This window comes from Brachyhypopomus gauderio, unplaced genomic scaffold (genome assembly GCF_052324685.1).
Source record: "Brachyhypopomus gauderio isolate BG-103 unplaced genomic scaffold, BGAUD_0.2 sc203, whole genome shotgun sequence".
In the NCBI taxonomy this organism is placed as follows: Eukaryota; Metazoa; Chordata; class Actinopteri; order Gymnotiformes; family Hypopomidae; genus Brachyhypopomus; species Brachyhypopomus gauderio.
Window position 1 is genome coordinate 134927 of NW_027507024.1, and position 19742 is coordinate 154668.

Genomic DNA, 19742 nt, shown 5'->3' on the forward strand with positions numbered 1-19742 from the left:
GCAGGACTCCTCCCATCCTAGCCACTGTCTGTTCTCTCAGCTGCCGAGTGGTAGGAGGCTCAGAAGCTTTAAAGCCAGAACCAGTGGGCTCAGAGACAGCTTCTTACCCCATGCCACCAGGCTCCTGAACAGCCAGTAATCTCGGCTCTGACCAACCCACACCCTCCATTACATGCATGAGCACCAAAGCACTTTATTTCACACTGCACCTCTGCACTGCTGGACTATTGGACTTAATTATACCAACCCAAGACAATACTCCACCCCTGCGCTCCCATAAACTCACTCCATACCTTGCTCTGACATCAATACAGCATCATACTCACTGGGATTACAGGCACCTCTATACAACAGTATAATCTCCATAACCTGTTACATTCATCTCCATTTTCTGTGCAATATCACATGTATATTTAATATATTGTAGATATCAAAAATTAGAACAATACTTATTTTTATTTTTAAGACATACAGAGTAAGCTTTAAATGTACATAGTTTAAATTGTTTGTAATTTATACATCTTTGTAATATTGTTGCTGCAAATTGTGGAACATGCACACAAGTTTTTCACTCACCGGGGTACCTGTACTCTGGTGATGTGACAATAAATCTGATTTTGATTTGATTTTGATTCATGTGGTGCGTGGAGCTCCAGTGAGTGGGTTCAGACTGAATGATGTTGTGCTGGAGGTTGTGCCAAGTTCTTTTACATCTGTTCTCAGATTCTGCTTTGCAAGCACAAAGTGGTTGAAATGTTTATCAATGTTCTTTAGCTTGGCATTAATGTCCAAATGACGTTAAAATTCAAATAAAATGTCTGTGTGGTAGTTTTAGAAGTGAGCAAAAAACTGAAAAGTGCACTGAAAACAGAGAATCAAGCAAAAACAAACGTGTGCTTAAAACAGTGAAACAAACACACTTAACTGTGTGATTCTTGTTTCTCTGCTCTCACTGTCACTGGTTTTGCTCGGTTGTTTTGCTCAGTGTGTCTTACTTGCTCGATTGAACCTCATCTTTGCTCTCTTGTATTAAAGACAGTAATCTCACTCCATAGGACTGGAGTAAATTTCAGTATTTCTCTTTAATGGACAGAAGAAAGCAAATGTACATCACATCAAAACATAAAACACTTTACATATGTTGCAATTTAACCAGCAAAATCACACACAAAATCCTATACTTTGCCCAGTTATGATACTGTATATCAATATGTGGTTGTCTGCTACCATCTACTGGACACATACCGGAACTGCAGGGAAATTTCTGCATAAATGTAAAATACTGGATAAAACAGTAAAATGTAGAAGCAGGTTCTACACTCCACGGTTAACTACTCTGCATGTAATCACAGGACTTTATTTACCCCTAAACCTAGAAATGCAGAGAAGACAGTAACTGTTGAGGCAAGAAAAAGAGGAGGGAGAGAGAGAGAGAGAGATTTTGTTCTCCAGTTGTGTGTGTAGAGGAGTGTGTGTTTCCATGGAGACTCAGGTGTTGCTCCAGTACACAGGAGGTTATTCTAGTTCACACACACACACTGAGGAGTCAGAACACCAAAACCCAAACCCTGCATAGAGGGGCTCAGTGAATGTGGAGTGGAATGTGTGTAAGTGTGTGAGTGTGTGTGTGTGAGAGGAGACACTGTAGAAGGACAGAGTGCCGGCGGGCCAGTCCAGATACACTCCTACTCTGTTGGAGCTGGAGGGGCCAGAGATGTCAGTGTGGTTATTATTGTGATAGACAGAGTAACTGTTATTATAGCAGTGCAGCTTCCAGGACTTTATATTACGTCCAAACCAACAGTCATTACTGTCTCCTTTCCTGTTGATTCCTTTATATGTCACTGCTATATCAGCAACTCCACTACACTCAGCCTCCCAGTAACAGCGTCCAGTCAGACTCTCTCTACACATCACCTGCTCCCAGTAATCAAATCTCTCTGGATGATCAGGATACGTCTGCTGCTCCTCCACACACGTCACCTTTCTGTTCCCCTCAGACAGAGAGAGACGTGTGTGTGCTGTGTTTGGGTCCAGTGTGAGCTCACACGCATCTGCACACAAGAAGAGACATTAGAGGAGATGACACAAATACTGTGTGTGTGTGTGTGTGTGTGTGTGTGTGTGTGTGTGTGCACGCGTGTGTGTGCATGCGTGTGTGTGCGTGTGTGTGTGTGTATCTGTGTATATGTATCTGTGTGTGTATATATATACATGCTGGTTATATTTTCTGTGTGTGTGTGTGTGTGTGTGTATATATGTGTGTGTGTGTGTGTGTATATCTGTGTATATCTGTGTGTGTGTGTGTGTGTGTGTGTGTGTGTGTGTGTGTGTGTGTGTGTGTGTGTGTGTATTAACTACATAACTGCTTACATTTTCTTAGTCCTGGTTTGAGACTGATCTTCCCTGCATGATCCACCCTAAAGAACACACACACACAGTTATTTTTTATTCTGAAGGCTCTGTCCTGAGAGAAATATAGAAATAGAGGAAGAAAGCTCTATTACTCACACACACACATGCACCTAGATAACTGAACTGTCTGTCCCACACACACACACACACACACACACACACACACACACACCTCTATAGGGTCTAGACTTCACCGATTACATTCACTGCCTTGTGTGTGGAGTCAAAACCTTTAAAGAATATTCCAGGATCAATAATTAACTATACTGATAGGCTACTGATAAAAGTAGGTGTGTCCGGGGTACAGCTCTCTGTCTCGCAGCAAACTTTAAGGCAACCAATTAAAGAGCTTCTCCAGATCACATGCTTGCCAAAAGTTTAAGGACCTACATAGACACCCATTAGTCCAGCGCCCCACACACAGGAAGTATACGGTACACATATAATGTCATAGACATTCAGTGGACAAAAGGAGAAGGTGAGACTCCACTTCGAACTGAGAGACTCCACGGACCCGGCAACCCTCAGATTCGCACTGGACGGAAGTGGAATGCATCCCAAGCAGTTGACCAGGCAGTGGAACGGCTGAAGCACCAGGAGATCGTTGGTGCTACACAGTTGGGCAGATCTGGTCTGGGATGGGCAGTAGCACCAAAGAGCTGGTCCAAAGCGACCAGGAAGGAGAGGAAGGATCTTGTGATCTCTGAAGTTGCCAAGATGGAGGAGGAAACATACAAGATTACAGCAGTGAGCCAGCAACAGCAAGGCAGATGGACTACTTGGGAGGCTGTGCTAAACAGAACCATCACTTGGGCCGATTTGTGGAGAACTCCCCAGGCAAGACTGAGCTTTCGGATTAGGGCCACATACGACACCTTACCGAGCCCCCGGAACCTTCTCACCTGGTTTGGCACAGAAGAACACTGCCATCTCTGTAGTTTCCCAAGTCCAACCCTAAAGCACATCCTCTCCGGATGCAAGACAGCGCTGTCACAGGGAAGGTACAGGTGGCGGCATGACAAGGTCCTGCGCAAGCTCGCAGAGATCCTGGAAACCCGCAGACAGCAGGTAAACCGGTCAGCAAGCCTACCCACCTCCCCGATGTGGATCCAGTTTACCAGGCCAGAGACGACAGCACGGCGCAGCACGGGGACAGAGCGGTCGCTCCTGTCGCTAGGAAGTGAGTGGCAGTTGGCAGCCGACCTTAGCCGCCAACTGAAATTCCCAGCAGAGATTACTATAACATCCTTGCGCCCAGACATCGTGCTCTGGTCAGCACCTGCCAAAGCCGTCATCATGGTAGAGCTGACAGTCCCATGGGAGGAGCACATGGAGTCCTCGTACGAACGGAAGAAGGACAAGTACACAGAGCTGGCAGCAACGTGCTCACAAGCTGAGTGGAGACCATTCATCTTCCCAATGGAGGTCGGATGCAGGGGCTTCACTGGGACATCCACACAGAGGCTACTGAAAACTCTGGGTGTCACAGGCCCTAACAGGAGGTGAGCTATTCACGACCTTGCAGAGGAGGGTGAGGAAGGGAGCTTCTGGCTGTGGCTCAGAAGGAAGGATGGCACATGGGGGAAAGAAGTTCTTGAGGGAGACGTTCTGGTATGTGGTCAGTACTTGTGCTTGATTCAGGAAGATGGACGTCCCTGACATGCACAGTCCCCTGCGACTCATTCCACACACAACAATAATAACGCTGGGGTCAGAGAGTGGGGTGAATACAGATCCTTCAGCAGGCTGCAGGGGGCGGCAGGGAGACGTCCCTGTCGCTGCTCCACCACTCAGAGATGTTCTGGGGGATAATGGAGCGAAACATCAGTGAAGGGTGCCTGCCCCCCCCAGCTGACGACCCTGCAGCCCACACAATGGCACCGTCGGAGGTGCGTCAGGCAGCAATGCCAAGCAGGTGTGACCACCTGTGCTTACATCTAGATAGAATTATTGATCTTTTTTTAAATGTACGATAATTGTCAGTATTACTAGTTTCATAATACTTTTGCAATATATAATTTACATAAGTTCATATGTCTAAGTTAAATTTTATTCTCTGGATAATTTGATGAGGGCGGCACCCCAGCGCCCCCTACTGACGAGCTGCCACTGGTGTCATGTATGATACTGTATGTATTATAAGACCATGTGTGTGTCATGTGTGCTGTTTCTATGTATGACACTGTTCTTCTCACATTTGGAGTGTGTGTTCACACACAGGGTGTTTAAGGGGATTCCTACATACCTGAGTGTGTCCAGTCTGCAGTGGGGATCCTCCAGTCTAGCAGAGAGCAGCTTCACTCCTGAGTCTCCTGGGTGGTTGTAAGTCAGATCCAGTTCTTTCAGGTGGGAGGGGTTTGAACTCAGAGCTGAAGCCAGAGAAGAACAGCCTTCCTCTGTGACCAAACAACCAGACAATCTGCAGAAAGGAGGGAAAAAGAGGGAGAGAGACAGTGCCCTCACTGCATTTGCAAAGCAGCCAGTATGGGGTGCTAGAGAGGCCAGTAACTAGTGGAGGCATCACCCTGTGCTTTATAATAAACTACTGTCATGGTGAGGTCTCATATCCATTCCTCAACTATGATCCTACACCACCAAACACCCTCCACAATATTAAACCTAATAATCCTAAACTGCTTAGCTCTGATCTTTGATATAATGTTGTCAAATGTGTGTGCACAAGCACTGAAAAGGTGGTTTTTTCATTACATGTCATTTTAATATTGGGATATTTGTCATGTGTATATTAAATTAAAAGATATTGCCACATTTTCTTTCACAGTACTGTGGATGTGGACGTCTGGATTTGGAACATTAATAAGACACTTGGGGCAGAGCTGTTTTACAAGCTGTGTGTTTCAGTCAGGTCTGTGTAGGAGTGTGTCTGTTCAGCGGTGTGTAGGAGTGTGTGTTTCCATAAATACCCACATACATTTGGACAAGGACTCCGTCAATGACATGTAGTTCATGTAGTTAATTTTAACAGGAAATATTTGGAATTACTAAAGAAAGAAAACCTCATAAAATAATAAAGTGTGAAATTGTCTTGCATTGCCTTGTGGTAGGATTTTTTATAGTGTAATCAAAGGAAGTTTATTATTTTAAAAGGAAATTGACATTTTAAAAGTACATAAATATTAATCTTAAAATTGATTAAAACCCTGTAGTGCCACCACACTTTACTGTTTCCATTCCAGATTAAATTGACAGAAAACTCACCTGAGAATCTCCAGTTTACAGTTTGAACTCTTCAGTCCAGCACAGAGCTGCTCCACTCCTGAATCTTGTAGGTCATTATTATTAATTTCCAGTTGTTTCAGTGAGGTTTCTGTTTCTAGAACTGATATGAGAGATTTGCAAGACTCCTCAGTGAGACCACAGAGAGACAGTCTGTAAAGGAGTAAATACAGTACAAAATGTAGATCAATCAGATGATGCTGGATTCCAGAATCTGAACTGCTGATTAAATTATCCTCTGTATCTGTTATGCAGCTCAACCCTGAAGACTGCAACTCCCAGAATGCCCCACGTCGTCTGACCCGTTCCTCCTCCCCTCAGTACTAGTTCACACCTGGTTCTCATCATGGGCTATTATTTATATCACGACACTCACTAAACTCTTTGTGAAGTATTGCCGACATTTTGAAAGCATACATAACGTTTTTTCCTGCATTCTATTCTCTTCGACCCAGTTTGTCTAGTTCACTGCTCTCCTGGATTCTCCCTTTTTGTACCTCTGTCTGTTTTTTCTTCTTTTTGTGTGTACCTGACCTGGACTGTTTTTTTGACATTGACTTTGGATTACGTCTGGATCCCTCTGCCCAGTTGTTTCCTCCATTTACTTCAATAAACAAAGTGTGTTTAAGTCTGTGTACGTTTGTGACTAATATGTACCCCACATCACAGTATCTTGTAAAATAGGATGAAATTAATTACATTAACAGATTAAAAAGTATCAAAGCAGAGGCCAGTAACTGTAGTGGAGGCTTCACCCTGTGCTTTATAATAAACTACTGTCATTGTGAGGTTTCGTATCCATTCCTCACATATGATCCTACACCACCAAACACCCTCCACAATATTAAACCTAATAATCCTAACCTGTTTAGCTCTGAACTTTGATATAATGTTGTCAAATGTGTGTGCACAAGCACTGAAAAGGTGGATTTTTCATTACATGCCATTTTAATATTGGGGTATTTGTCATATGTGTAAATGAAATCAAAAGATATTGCCACATTTTCTTTCACAGTAGTGTAGATGTCTGGATTTGGAACATTAATAACACACTTGGGGCAGAGCTGTTTTACAACCTGTGTGTTTGTCGCTTCTATGCAGGTGTGTGTGTGTGTGTGTGTGTGTGTGTGTGTGTGTGTGTGTGTGTTCAGCTCTGTGTAGGAGTGTGAACGTTTCCATAAATACCCACATACATTTGGACAAGGACTATGTCAATGACATGTAGTTCATGTAGTTAATTTTAACAGGAAATATTTGGAATTAATAAAGAAAGAAAACCTCATAAAATAATAAATTGTGAAATTGTCTTGCATTGCCTTGTGGTAGGATTTTTTATAGTGTAATCAAAGGAAGTTTATTATTTTTAAAAGGAAATTGACATTTTAAAAGTACATAAATATTAATCTTAAAATTGATTAAAACCCTGTAGTGCCACCACACTTTACTGTTTCCATTCCAGATTAAATTGACAGAAAACTCACCTGAGAATCTCCAGTTTACAGTTTGAACTCTTCAGTCCAGCACAGAGCTGCTCCACTCCTGAATCTTGTAGGTCATTATTATTAATTTCCAGTTGTTTCAGTGAGGTTTCTGTTTGTAGAAGTGATGTGAGAGATTTGCAAGACTCCTCAGTGAGACCACAGCCAGACAGTCTGTAAAGGAGGAGTAAATACAGTACAAAATACAGATCAATCAGATGATGCTGGATTCCAGAATCTGAACTGCTGATTAAATTATCCTCTGTATCTGTTATGCAGCTCAACCTTGGAGACTGCAACTTCCAGAATGCCCCACGTCGTCTGACCCTTTCCTCCTCCCCTCAGTACTAGTTCACACCTGGTTCTCATCATAGGCTATTATTTATATCACGACACTCACTAAACTCTTTGTGAAGTATTGCCGACATTTTGAAAGCATACATAACGTTTTTTCCTGCATTCTATTCTCTTTGTGGTTCGACCCAGTTTGTCTAGTTCACTGCTCTCCTGGATTCTCCCTTTTTGTACCTCTGTCTGTTTTTTCTTCTTTTTGTGTGTACCTGACCTGGACTGTTTTTTTGACATTGACTTTGGATTACGTCTGGATCCCTCTGCCCAGTTGTTTCCTCCATTTACTTCAATAAACAAAGTGTGTTTAAGTCTGTGTACGTTTGTGACTAATATGTACCCCACATCACAGTATCTTGTAAAATAGGATGAAATTAATTACATTAACAGATTAAAAAGTATCAAAGCAGAGGCCAGTAACTGTAGTGGTGAGGTTTCATATCCATTCCTCACATATGATCCTACACCACCAAACACCCTCCACAATATTAAACCTAATAATCCTAACCTGTTTAGCTCTGAACTTTGATATAATGTTGTCAAATGTGTGTGCACAAGCACTGAAAAGGTGGATTTTTCATTACATGTCATTTTAATATTGGGGTATTTGTCATATGTGTAAATGAAATCAAAAGATATTGCCACATTTTCTTTTACAGTAGTGTAGATGTCTGGATTTGGAACATTAATAACACACTTGGGGCAGAGCTGTTTTACAACCTGTGTGTTTGTCGCTTCTATGCAGGTGTGTGTGTGTGTGTGTTCAGCTTTGTGTAGGAGTGTGAACGTTTCCATAAATACCCACATACATTTGAACAAGGACTCATATGAGTCTCTTTAGAGTGTTACATTTCTCTTCTAGGAGATTATGTAAATCTACTTATGCATCACACATTTTTTTTTCTCTCCGCAATGTGGTCAGTCAATGAAATGTAGTTCATGTAGTTAATTTTAACAGAAAATATTTGAAATTAATAAAGAACGAAAACCTCATAAAATAATAAAGAATGAAATTGTCTTGCAATGCATTGTGGTAGATGTTTTTATACTGTACTCAAAGGAGTTTTATTATTTAAAAAAAGGAAATTTACTTTTAAAAGTACATAAATATTTATCTTAATATTTATTAAAACCCTGTAGTGTCACCACACTTCACTGTTTCCATGCCAGATTAAATTGACAGAAAACTCACCTGAGAATCTCCAGTTTACAGTTTGAACTCTTCAGTCCAGCACAGAGCTGCTCCACTCCTGAATCTTGTAGGTCATTATTATTAATCTCCAGCTCTTTCAGTGAGTTTTCTGTTTGTAGAACTGATGTGAGAGATTTGCAAGACTCCTCAGTGAGACCACAGCCAGACAGTCTGTAAAGGAGGAGTAAATACAGTACAAAATACAGATCAATCACAGGCATGAAAATGGGTCAGGGGTTAAAAAGGTGACAAGATCGGGGGGGGGGCATGTGACGTCATGGGGATACGGCGACGAGGCGTTGACATGTGGGGGGGTTTGACATGTGACGTCATAGGTATACTGCGACGGGGGGGGGGGGGGGTTGTACGGGGATACAGCGACAGGTGATGCCAAATATTGCTCGTAAGGTGACATCATGTAAAAAATATAATAACGCGTGGCCACGACTTACTAACGTGTGCGAACAAGATAATTAAGTATTACTTTATATAAAGTCAGGTTTACCTTCCTTGGGCAGTCAGTTCGCGAACATCCCTGGGATCTGCTTGCTTTGCTGTGAAAAAATAAACTTTGTTGCCGCGTGTGAAAGGCGACGTTAGTATCTCGTTCCCACGCGTTAATAAGTCGTGGCCACGCGTTATTTATTTATTTTTTACATGATGTCACCTTACGGGCTCCGTAAAATATAGTAAAATCCATTAAAAAAATTTTTTTTGACTGTCATGTCAATGGATTCAATGTAAACGCAATCCGTAAACGCAAGAAGCCGCTCTCGCCATTCCGGATGGCTCAGTCAAAACCATTACGTCTTAATGAACCAATAAATACATCAGCGGCGAAAATGAGTGTAAAAATACCAGGTTCACGTGTTTTTATTTTCTAACCTGGGCTAAAGCACAGGGTAGACTCAAACGACAAGCGTTTACAACTTCATCTTCAACCTTTTCAGCCCTGGCGCGAATGTGATCCTCACACGTCCCTGGATTCACCAGTTACAACTACAGACACACTAGAAAAAAAAATCTTGTTTCTTATTTTATGTCACCGTTAACTACACGGGGTTGACGCGAACTTAATAGGCCCATCTATCTACCTATTTATCACAAGAGCTTGTGGTTAGATCTGACAGTGTTCAACGCTGTAGCGAACGGCAGTAACTTTGTTTTACCGCAAAATATGAAAACGATTGAAACCATTAATATCCCAATTAAATCCACCCAATTAAAAATGTACGATCTGGTAAATGTAGTGGTAAATGTTCGCTCTTCTGCCTTGTCCGCGGTGTAGCACTAGGTCCTGCTTCTCGTCCCGCTTAGCAGTAAATGAATAACATGAATGAAGAACGTTTGTATGATTGAAACGCTATTTGGCCTCTATGAAGGTTCTGGGCGGAAACTGCTGGCCACTGTCATTGAAATTGCCAATTTCGGAAGTGCTCTGTTTGCTTTAAGTCAATATGATAATTAAAATATATACATATAATCTCCCGACCCCCCCAAACAAAAAACTCATCGGATCTACACGATTCACGTAGGTCACCCTTTTCAACTTCAAAACGGCGAATTTCGCCGAAAGGTGACAGATTTTCATGCCTGAATCAGATGATGCTGGATTCCGGAATCTGAACTGCTGAATAAATTATCCTCTGTATCTGTCATGCAGCTCAACCCTGGAGACTGCAACTCCCAGAATGCCCCACGTTGTCTGACCCGTTCCTCCTCCCCTCAGTAATAGTTCACACCTGGTTCTTGTCATAGGCTATTATATATATCAGGACACTCGCAAAACTCTTTGTGAAGTATTGCCGACATTTTGAAAGCATACCAAGAGTTTTTCCTGTATTCTATTCTCTTTGTGGTTCGACCCAGTTTGTCTAGTTCACTGCTCTCCTGGATTCTCCCTTTTTGTACCTCTGTCTGTTTTTTCTTCTTTTTGTGTGTACCTGACCTGGACTGTTTTTTTGGCATTGACTTTGAATTACGTCTGGATTACGTGTGTTTAAGTCTGTGTGTGTCTGCGATTAATATGTAGGCTCTATGTAGGAGTGTGTGTGTGTGTGTGTGTGTGTGTGTGTGTGTGTGTGTGTGTGTGTTCATGTAGTTAACTTTAACAAAAAATATTTGGAATGAATTAATAAAACTTCCTCCACCCCCCCCCCCCCCCCCCCCCCCCCCATCTTTGGAGGACAACTTTGTTTTTATGTACAGATCAAATGATAACAATTCTGTATAATACAGTGCAATAGTGATAACAATTATTGGGGTTAGGTGGACCATAAGAAGATAGAATATAGAAAAGAGGGGGAGAGAAAATAAAAAGGGAAAAGACAGAAAAAAGGGGAGAAGTAACCACAGGGGAGCAGCCGGGAGAGGACCGGGCACAACAAGCCCCAGACCCAGAACCAGCTGTCCTCACACATACACTCAAACTCATATTTACATTCACCCCCATGTATACACCCCTACATACATACACACACCCCCTTATATACACCCTCATTATGTATACACCTACACCCATCCTTATACACACACACACACACACACACACACACACACTCACCCTCATATATAGACCCTCACACATATATACAACTACACAAACATACACTCCCACACACATTCACCCACACCCATATACACTCTTACGGACATGTATACACCCACAAATATACTTACACATTCATCCCAATATATACACACACACCCATATACCCCCCCCCCCCCCCCCAACATGTACTCATTCACCCACCTATACAAAAAGAGACAAGGACAAAGACACATTCATCCAAACTAACACACCCTCCACGGCGGGGGCAAATGGCTGGACCAGCAAGGATCGGCAGCAGCTCCAGGACGCCACCAGTCCAGCCCTGCGCTAGCGACCCATCCCTGTCCCGGCAGGGAGCAGGAAACGGGTGAAGGAAGGCATTCCCACCCCTCCACCCCCAGTGCTGTGTAGTGTGTAGGTGTTGGTGTATATGCATGTATGGTAGTGTGTGATACTATGGTGTAGTTAAAATTGAGGGGACAGGTGCTGGGACAAATGTGGGCAAAGCCCCGGGCCACTGGTCAGTGTTTGTACACACCGTCCCCTCAAAAGCCCTCAATGTGTAAAGTGCAGTAAAAACTGAGGGACAGACAGTGGTGAGGAGACGGGTGAGGTCATGACAGCAGGTCCACCTCATTGACCTCTGGGTAACATGCCTGCCCCCCAGGATCCTAAATGTATGAGTACTGTATGTGTACTAGTCATCTAGTTAGGAAAAAGCCAGCTAGAAAAAGCCAGCTAGACACCGTGTTTCACACATTCATCCTATATATACACCCACACACATTCATCCTATATATACACCCACACACATACATCCTATATATACACCCACACACATATACACCCACACACCTTCATCCCATAAGCACAACACCCAGGCAACACCCGGCTGAGGGCCAGCACCCCCCCCCCCCCCCCATAGACCTTCTGATTCAGGAGCATCCAGTGCTATGTCACTGTGAATCTCTGAATGAAAATACTCACATGACTTTTCTGGATGCTTTGACCACTGGCAGCAGTCTCACAAGACATTCCTCTGATGGGTCATATTTACTCAGGTCAAATTTACCCAGCTCCTCTTCTGAGTTCAGCATCACAAACACCACAGCTGACCACTGAGCAGGAGAGAGCCTGACTCCACGCAGACGAGTGTCACCTCCTCTGCTCAGGTATGTTTGGACTTCCTGTACTAAAGAATGATCATTCAGTTCATTCAGACAGTGGAACAGATTGATGGATTTCTCTGGAGAGGGATTCTCCCTGATCTTCTCCTTGATGTACTGGACTGTTTCCTCTTTGCTGTGAGAGCTACTTCCTGTCTGTGTCAGTAGTCCTCGTAAGAGAGTCTGATTGGACTCCAGTGAGAGACCCAGAAGGAAGCGGAGGAAAAGGTCCAGGTGTCCATTCTGACTCTGTAAGGCCTTGTCCACTGCACTGTTGAGGAAGTCACACAATGTGTTTTGTCTCTCTGTGTGTTTTGGTTGTTGCTGTTCCAGCACATTTGTGTTGGTGGAGATGAAGGTAATGAACACATATAAAGCAGCCAGAAACTCCTGAACACTCAGATGTACAAAGCTGAACACCTTCCCCAGGTGTAGACCAAACTCCTCTCTGAAGATCTGAGTGCACATTCCTGAATACACTGACATTTCTCTGACATTAATGCCACTGTTTCTCAGGTCGTCCTCATAGAAGATCAGGTCGCCTTTTTCCAACTGTTGGAAAGCCAGTTTTCCCAGTGCCAAAACATGTTTTCTAGTTTGTTGAGGGTCAGTGTCACTTTTCTGATCATACTTTTGGTCCTTGTGTTTGATGTGAAAGATCAGGAAGTGTGTGAACATCTGAGTCAGAGTCTTGGGGATCTCTCCACTCTCTGCTTCACCCAACATCCTCTCTAGAACAGTGGCTGCAATCCAACAGAAGACTGGAATGTGGCACATTATGTAGAGACTTCTTGATGACTTCATGTGTGAGATGATTCTGTTGGCCAGACTCTGGTCACTGATTCTCTTCCTGAAGTACTCTTCTTTCTGAGGGCCACTGAACCCTCGTACCTCTGTTACCTGGTCAACACACTCAGGAGGGATCTGATTGGCTGCTGCTGGTCGAGAGGTTATCCAGAGGAGAGCAGAGGGAAGCAGATTCCCCTTGATGAGGTTTGTCAGCAGCACATCCACTGAGGTCGACTCTGTTACATCCCACACGCTGTCATTGTTCTGGAAATCTAGAGGAAGACGACACTCATCCAGACCATCAAAGATGAACAGAATTTTGTAGTATGTATAGTGAGTTGGTTTTAAATCACTTGTTTCTGGAAAAAAGCAATGAAGAAGCTGCACCAGACTGAGCTTTTTCTCCTTCATCAAATTCAGCTCCCTAAAAGGAAGTGGAAATATGAAGAGTACATCCTGATTTACATTTCCTTCAGACCAGTCCAGTATGAACTTCTGCACTGAGACTGTTTTACCAATTCCAGCCACTCCTTTAGTCAGCACAGTTCTGATGACTTTGTCTTGTCCTGGTAAGGGTCTAAAGATGTCACTGCATTTGATGGGTGTCTCCTGTGTTGCTGGTCTCCTGGAAGCTGTCTCAATCTGTCTCACCTCATGTTCATTATTCACCTCTCCACTCCCTCCCTCTGTGATGTAGAGCTCTGTGTAGATCTCATTCAGAAGTGCTGTGGTTCCATGCTGTGAGATTCCTTCATTAATTTTCTGACATTTTTCCCTCAGTTTGGATTTGAGTTTTCTGTAGCAAGCAGGGACCAGTTCTGATAAAGAGGAAGACAACACCACACATGTTAATGTCTTTTAGGATCAATCATAACAGACTTATCACAGGAAATCCAAGAAAAGACACCATTATTACAGTCAACCAGGGGGCTGTGGATTCCTGTGGAGAGTACACTTCTCGTTGGTGTGTGGTTGGTTGTGTAAGACTTGTGTTAAAATTGTAAAGCGACCTTGAGTATCTTGAAAGGCGCTATATAAATTGAACATTAATTTATCACTATGAATAGATTTTTAGTCCCCATAGATTGGTCATGATACATTCAGGAAATTGAAGTACTGTAAGAGTTAAATTAGAGGATGGTTAGAGTGTCTGGGTATCAATAACACTGAATGATCAGCAGTTTGAAATGGAGAACGCATGAGTTGATGGAGGAAGCCATTACACCAGCTGAAGTTCCACCACACACACTGGTAACTGTCACCTGACTGAGGAGACCTACAACTAGCAGACTGGACATCTGAGAGACAATGGAGGGAAATAGAAAACACACCTGTGTATGACATCATGAGACAGTGACCTGTGGTCAAATCTGATTGGTAAAATCTCAGTTCTAAAGAATAACAACGTATCCTCAAAACTCCAACATTCTACAGTCACATGACAACAGTGATAAATGTAGGAGAGTCTTGAGTCTGCACCTGAGCAGACTACACTGATGGGAGGTCAACTGAGGACAGACCAACACTGATTTAAGATCCTCATTGTGAACTGAGATTCACCAACAGTGTCCTCCCTCTGAAGTAATAAAGTGATGTTATGATGTCATGACCCAGAACTCTTACTGGTCTGTAGTGTGTTAGCGAGGTCTGTCTGGTTCATGTTCCTCAGGACGTGCAGTGTGATCTTCATCGCCCCCTCTCTGACACTGCTCTGATCCTCCTCATCCTCCACCTGTCTCTCAGTGCATGCTGGGTAATCTGGACTCAGTAGATTCTTGAATCTCTTCAGCTCATTTTTCACCAGAGAGATGATTTTGTGCTCCAGCTCCTGAATAAACAGTATCAGTAAAACTACAGTGTTACAGACAGATGATTATAACACTGGATAATCCATTAAACATAAGAGAGGACTGAACTGAGAGGGACTGGGTGGTCCTGTGGACATTATGGTTTATTACAAAAGTTTAAGTACAAAAGTCTAATATATATATATATATATATATATATATATATATATATATATATATATATATATATATATATATATATATATAATATATTATAATAAATATAAAGTTTCAATTGTAGGTAGTTTTATAAATGATCTGTGATGTAAACACTAATGATAAGACCCTTCTCCCACACACACACAATAAACACAATCCACATACACAAAATACAACCACAGAGCTCAAGCAAGACAGAACATAATACAATATCTCCCAATACAAGAACCACCACAGAACAAGAGAATCAATAGAGATTAAATAGGACAGACTAACAAGAGAAGGGACAGAGATTAAATAGGACAGACTAACAAGAGAAGGGACATCGATTAAATAGGACAGACTAACAAGAGAAGTCAACTGTGAAGAGGTGGGACTGATAATCACAGGGTGGAGTTACTGAATGGAAGGAGGGACAGACAGACATGAAAAACACATGGGAAGTATAAACAGGGAAAGGCTGGGCGGGGCTAGAGGGACCAAACAGACAGATTGACAGGAGAGGGTGGAGCTCAGCATGACACCCTACACACACACACACACACACACACACACATATACACACACACACACACACACACACACACGAACACACACACACACACACACACACACACACACACACACATACACACACACAAACACACACACACATACACACACACACACACACACACACACACACACATACACACATACACACACACACACACACACGAACACACACACACACACAAACACACACACACATACACACACACACACGAACACACGAACACACACACACATACACACCTTGAATACTGACTCCAGTTTGTCTTTAGAAATCTTTACAGGTTTCTTTTGGGCACTATGGTCAAACAGAACAAACAACTTTAACAACTTTTACATTTTATAGACATGAATTCATATATATGTTACATTCATGACTACATGTTAGATTCATGAATACATGTTATATTCAGGTACATGATGATGATGATGATCAGGGCCTGAAATTCCTTTTTCAAAATGAGTGGGAATTCCCCCCTTAAATGTGTCACATAAGGGGGATTTCTACATTTTGGGGGTGGGGGGGATACTTCTGGTGAACCTAAATACAGGTCTTGCTGTGCTTCAACAAGATATATATATACACACATACATATATATGTATATAATATATATATATATATATATATATATACACACACACATATATATGTATATAATATATATATATATATATATATATATATATATATATATATATATATATATATATATACACACACACACATATATATGTATATAATATATATACATTGTAACTTGTCTCTTGGTTCTTCTCTACCCTGATCTGTCCTCTCCTTGGTCTTTCTTTTCAAAAAAAAAAAAAAACATTCCAACTGCTCTCTTGGAGGGCCAAGCTGAAATTAGCATACATTGGTTAGGCTTGTTATAACTTAATTTTACCTCTGTTTTGTGTGCTGAAATGTGTAATCACATCACAATCAGCTAACTGGGCATCAGGCAGAATTTTATGCATTGCAGTAATCCAGGGTTGCCAACTCTCACGCAATGAGCGTGAGACACATGCATTTGACCATCTTCACACGCCCAAACGCCATACATCCGATTTCTCACGCTGAAAAAATCTAGTTTATTTACCTCTCATCTACATCTATGATTCAATGAGTTACTAGTTCGCTTATATCGCTCTGATATAATACTTAAATGTGTCCATTTTACACCCCCCCAACAATTTACTCATGCACACCCCGCCCCCGGCCAATATTTCACACACACGCCTCCACCCCCCTCCCTCCTGAAATCAAATCTCACTCAGTGATAAAGTTGGCAACCCTGGTAATCTGTTTTTTTGCACTTCTCCTCCGTTATTGACCACCTCTTTCAGATCAGCCTCGCGCTTTCCTTTCAGTGCTGCTGTATGAGAGACACTAGCCGAGTGGCGACTTAAAGTCGATGTTTTGTAGCATCGGCTGGTAAAAGGCACAGCACCGTACATTTTACAAATCGAGCAGCTCATTTCACCGCTATAAAGTTCGAGCCAAGGATATATTCTTGGCCAGTTGGACTGAATCAGGCATGAAAATCTGTCACCTTTCGGCGAAATTCGCCGTTTTGAAGTTGAAAAGGGTGACCTACGTGAATCGTGTAGATCCGATGAGTTTTTGTTGGGGGGGGGGGGGGGGTCCGGAGATTATATGTATATATATTTTAATTATCATATTGACTTAATAAGCAAACAGAGCACTTCCGAAATCGGCAATTTCAATGACACAGTGTCCAGCAGTTTCCGCCCAGAACCTTCATAGAGGCTAAATAGCGTTTCAATCTTACGAATGTTCTTCATTCATGTTATTCATTTACTGCTAAGCGGGACAAGAAGCAGGACCTAGTGCTACACCGGGGACAAGGCAGAAGAGCGTACATTTACCACTACATTTACCACATCGTACATTTACCACTACATTTACCAGATCGTACATTTACCACTACATTTACCAGAGCGTACATTTACCACTACATTTACCAGATCGTACATTTACCACTATATTTACCAGATCGTACATTTACCACTACATTTACCAGATCGTACATTTACCACTATATTTACCAGATCGTACATTTACCACTACATTTACCAGATCGTACATTTACCACTACATTTACCACTACATTTACCACATCGTACATTTACCACTACATTTACCACTACATTTACCACTACATTTACCAGATCATACATTTACCACTACATTTACCAGATCGTACATTTACCACTACATTTACCACATCGTACATTTACCACTACATTTACCACATCGTACATTTACCACTACATTTACCACATCGTAATCGGGTTATTAATGGTTTCAATCGTTTTCATATTTTGCGGTAAAACAAAGTTACTGCCGTTCGCTACAGCGTTGAACACTGTCAGAGCCACAAGCTCTTGTGATAAATAGGTAGATAGATGGGCCCATTAAGTTCGCGTCAACCCTGTGTAGTTAACAGTGACATAAAATAAGAAACAAGATTGTTTTTTCTAGTGTCTGTAATTGTAACTGGTGAATCCAGGGACGTGTGAGGACATTCGCGCCAGGGCTGAAAAGGTTGAAGATGAAGTTGTAAACGCTTGTCGTTTGAGTCTACCCTGTGCTTTAGCCCATGTTAGAAAATAAAAACACGTGAACCTGGTATTTTAACACTCATTTTCACCGCTGATGTATTTATCGGTTCGTTAAGATGTAATGGTTTTGACTGAGCCATCTGGAATGGCGAAAGCGGCCTCTCGCGTTTACGGATCTGGCTCCATACATTGAATCCATTGACAAGACAGTCAAAAAATTTTTTTTTATGGATTTTACTATATTTTACGGAGCCCGTAAGGTGACATCATGTAAAAAAAAAAATACCACGACTTATTAACGCGTGGGAACGAGATACTAATGTCGCCTTTCACACGCGGCAACAAAGTTTATTTTTTCACAGCAAAGCAAGCAGATCCCAGGGATGTTCGCGAACTGACTGCCCAAGAAAGGTAAACCTGGCTTTATATAAAGTAATACTTAATTATCTCGTTCGCACACATTAATTATCTCGTTCGCACGCGTTAGTAAGTCGTGGCCACGCGTTATTATATTTTTTACATGATGTCACCTTACGGGCTCTGTAATATTTGGCATCACCTGTCGCTGTATCCCCGTACACCAGCAAACACCCCCCCCCGTCGCCGTATCCCCATGACGTCACATGCCCCGACCCCCCGGTCTTCTCACCTTTTTAACCCCTGACCCATTTTCATGCCTGCTGAAACATATCTTTGGACTGCTGCTTTAGTTTACTACCGTCACCTGTGTGTGAATCCTGAGGATTAGTTTGGTCAACGTCGCCGCCGCTGCGATGCTAGGAAGAGTGAGAGCGCCGAGTGCAGCGTCCAGTACGGACGTCGGTCTGTCCGACTATCTGTCCGTCTCACAATACAAACAGAGCTATTGTTTTGCTGAACGTTTTCGCTGTAATTGTGTGCAGGAGTTTCCCGCATTATTATGGATAAAATTGCGGGAATCGAAGAAATAGTGCGCAATTCCTGCAATCCCGCACTGAAATTCAGGCCCTGATGATAATGATGATGTAGCACATGTGGAATAACCCAACACATCTGAACATGTGACGGTTCACAGGACTCCCAGACTGAGGGACACTGAACCCAAATGCTGTAGTGATAGTAGAACAAACACAGAGAACCTGCACCTGACTTTAACTCTGGTGATGTAGAATAATGTTTATGTGAATAGTGCCTCACTTTATTATAAACACCTTGTACTGGTACACACTAGACACTTTATTAGAAACACCTTGTACCGGTACACACTAGACACTTTATTAGAAACACCTTGTACCGGTACACACTAGACACTTTATTAGAAACACCTTGTACCGGTACATACTAGACACTTTATTAGAAACACCTTGTACTGGTACACACTAGACACTTTATTAGAAAAAAACTTGCAGTTCTGAATCAGTCTAGTTCTTGTATTTCTCATCGTG

The 19742-nt window shown here is 42.3% G+C and overlaps 1 protein-coding gene across 3 annotated transcripts in view; it reads right to left on the bottom strand.

Moving 5' to 3' along the window:
* Positions 1 to 19742, bottom strand: part of LOC143502715 (NACHT, LRR and PYD domains-containing protein 3-like) — a 54303-nt gene that overhangs the window by 33152 nt on the left and 1409 nt on the right. Inside the window, exons 4-13 of one of the 3 annotated variants that reach the window (XM_076995385.1) lie at positions 15978 to 16032; positions 14800 to 15004; positions 12209 to 13994; positions 8671 to 8841; positions 7134 to 7304; positions 5635 to 5805; positions 4661 to 4834; positions 2374 to 2420; positions 1918 to 2054; positions 1059 to 1699 (exon numbers count right to left, since the gene is read on the bottom strand). In XM_076995385.1, the coding sequence (XP_076851500.1) occupies positions 1583 to 1699; positions 1918 to 2054; positions 2374 to 2420; positions 4661 to 4834; positions 5635 to 5805; positions 7134 to 7304; positions 8671 to 8841; positions 12209 to 13994; positions 14800 to 15004; positions 15978 to 16032 (3034 nt within the window). In that variant the 3' untranslated portion in view covers positions 1059 to 1582. Of the gene's footprint in view, positions 1 to 1058; positions 2055 to 2373; positions 2421 to 4660; positions 4835 to 5634; positions 5806 to 7133; positions 7305 to 8670; positions 8842 to 12208; positions 13995 to 14799; positions 15005 to 15977; positions 16033 to 19742 lie in introns of those variants that run through there. The other 2 variants (XM_076995382.1, XM_076995381.1) reach the window with 2 other exon arrangements.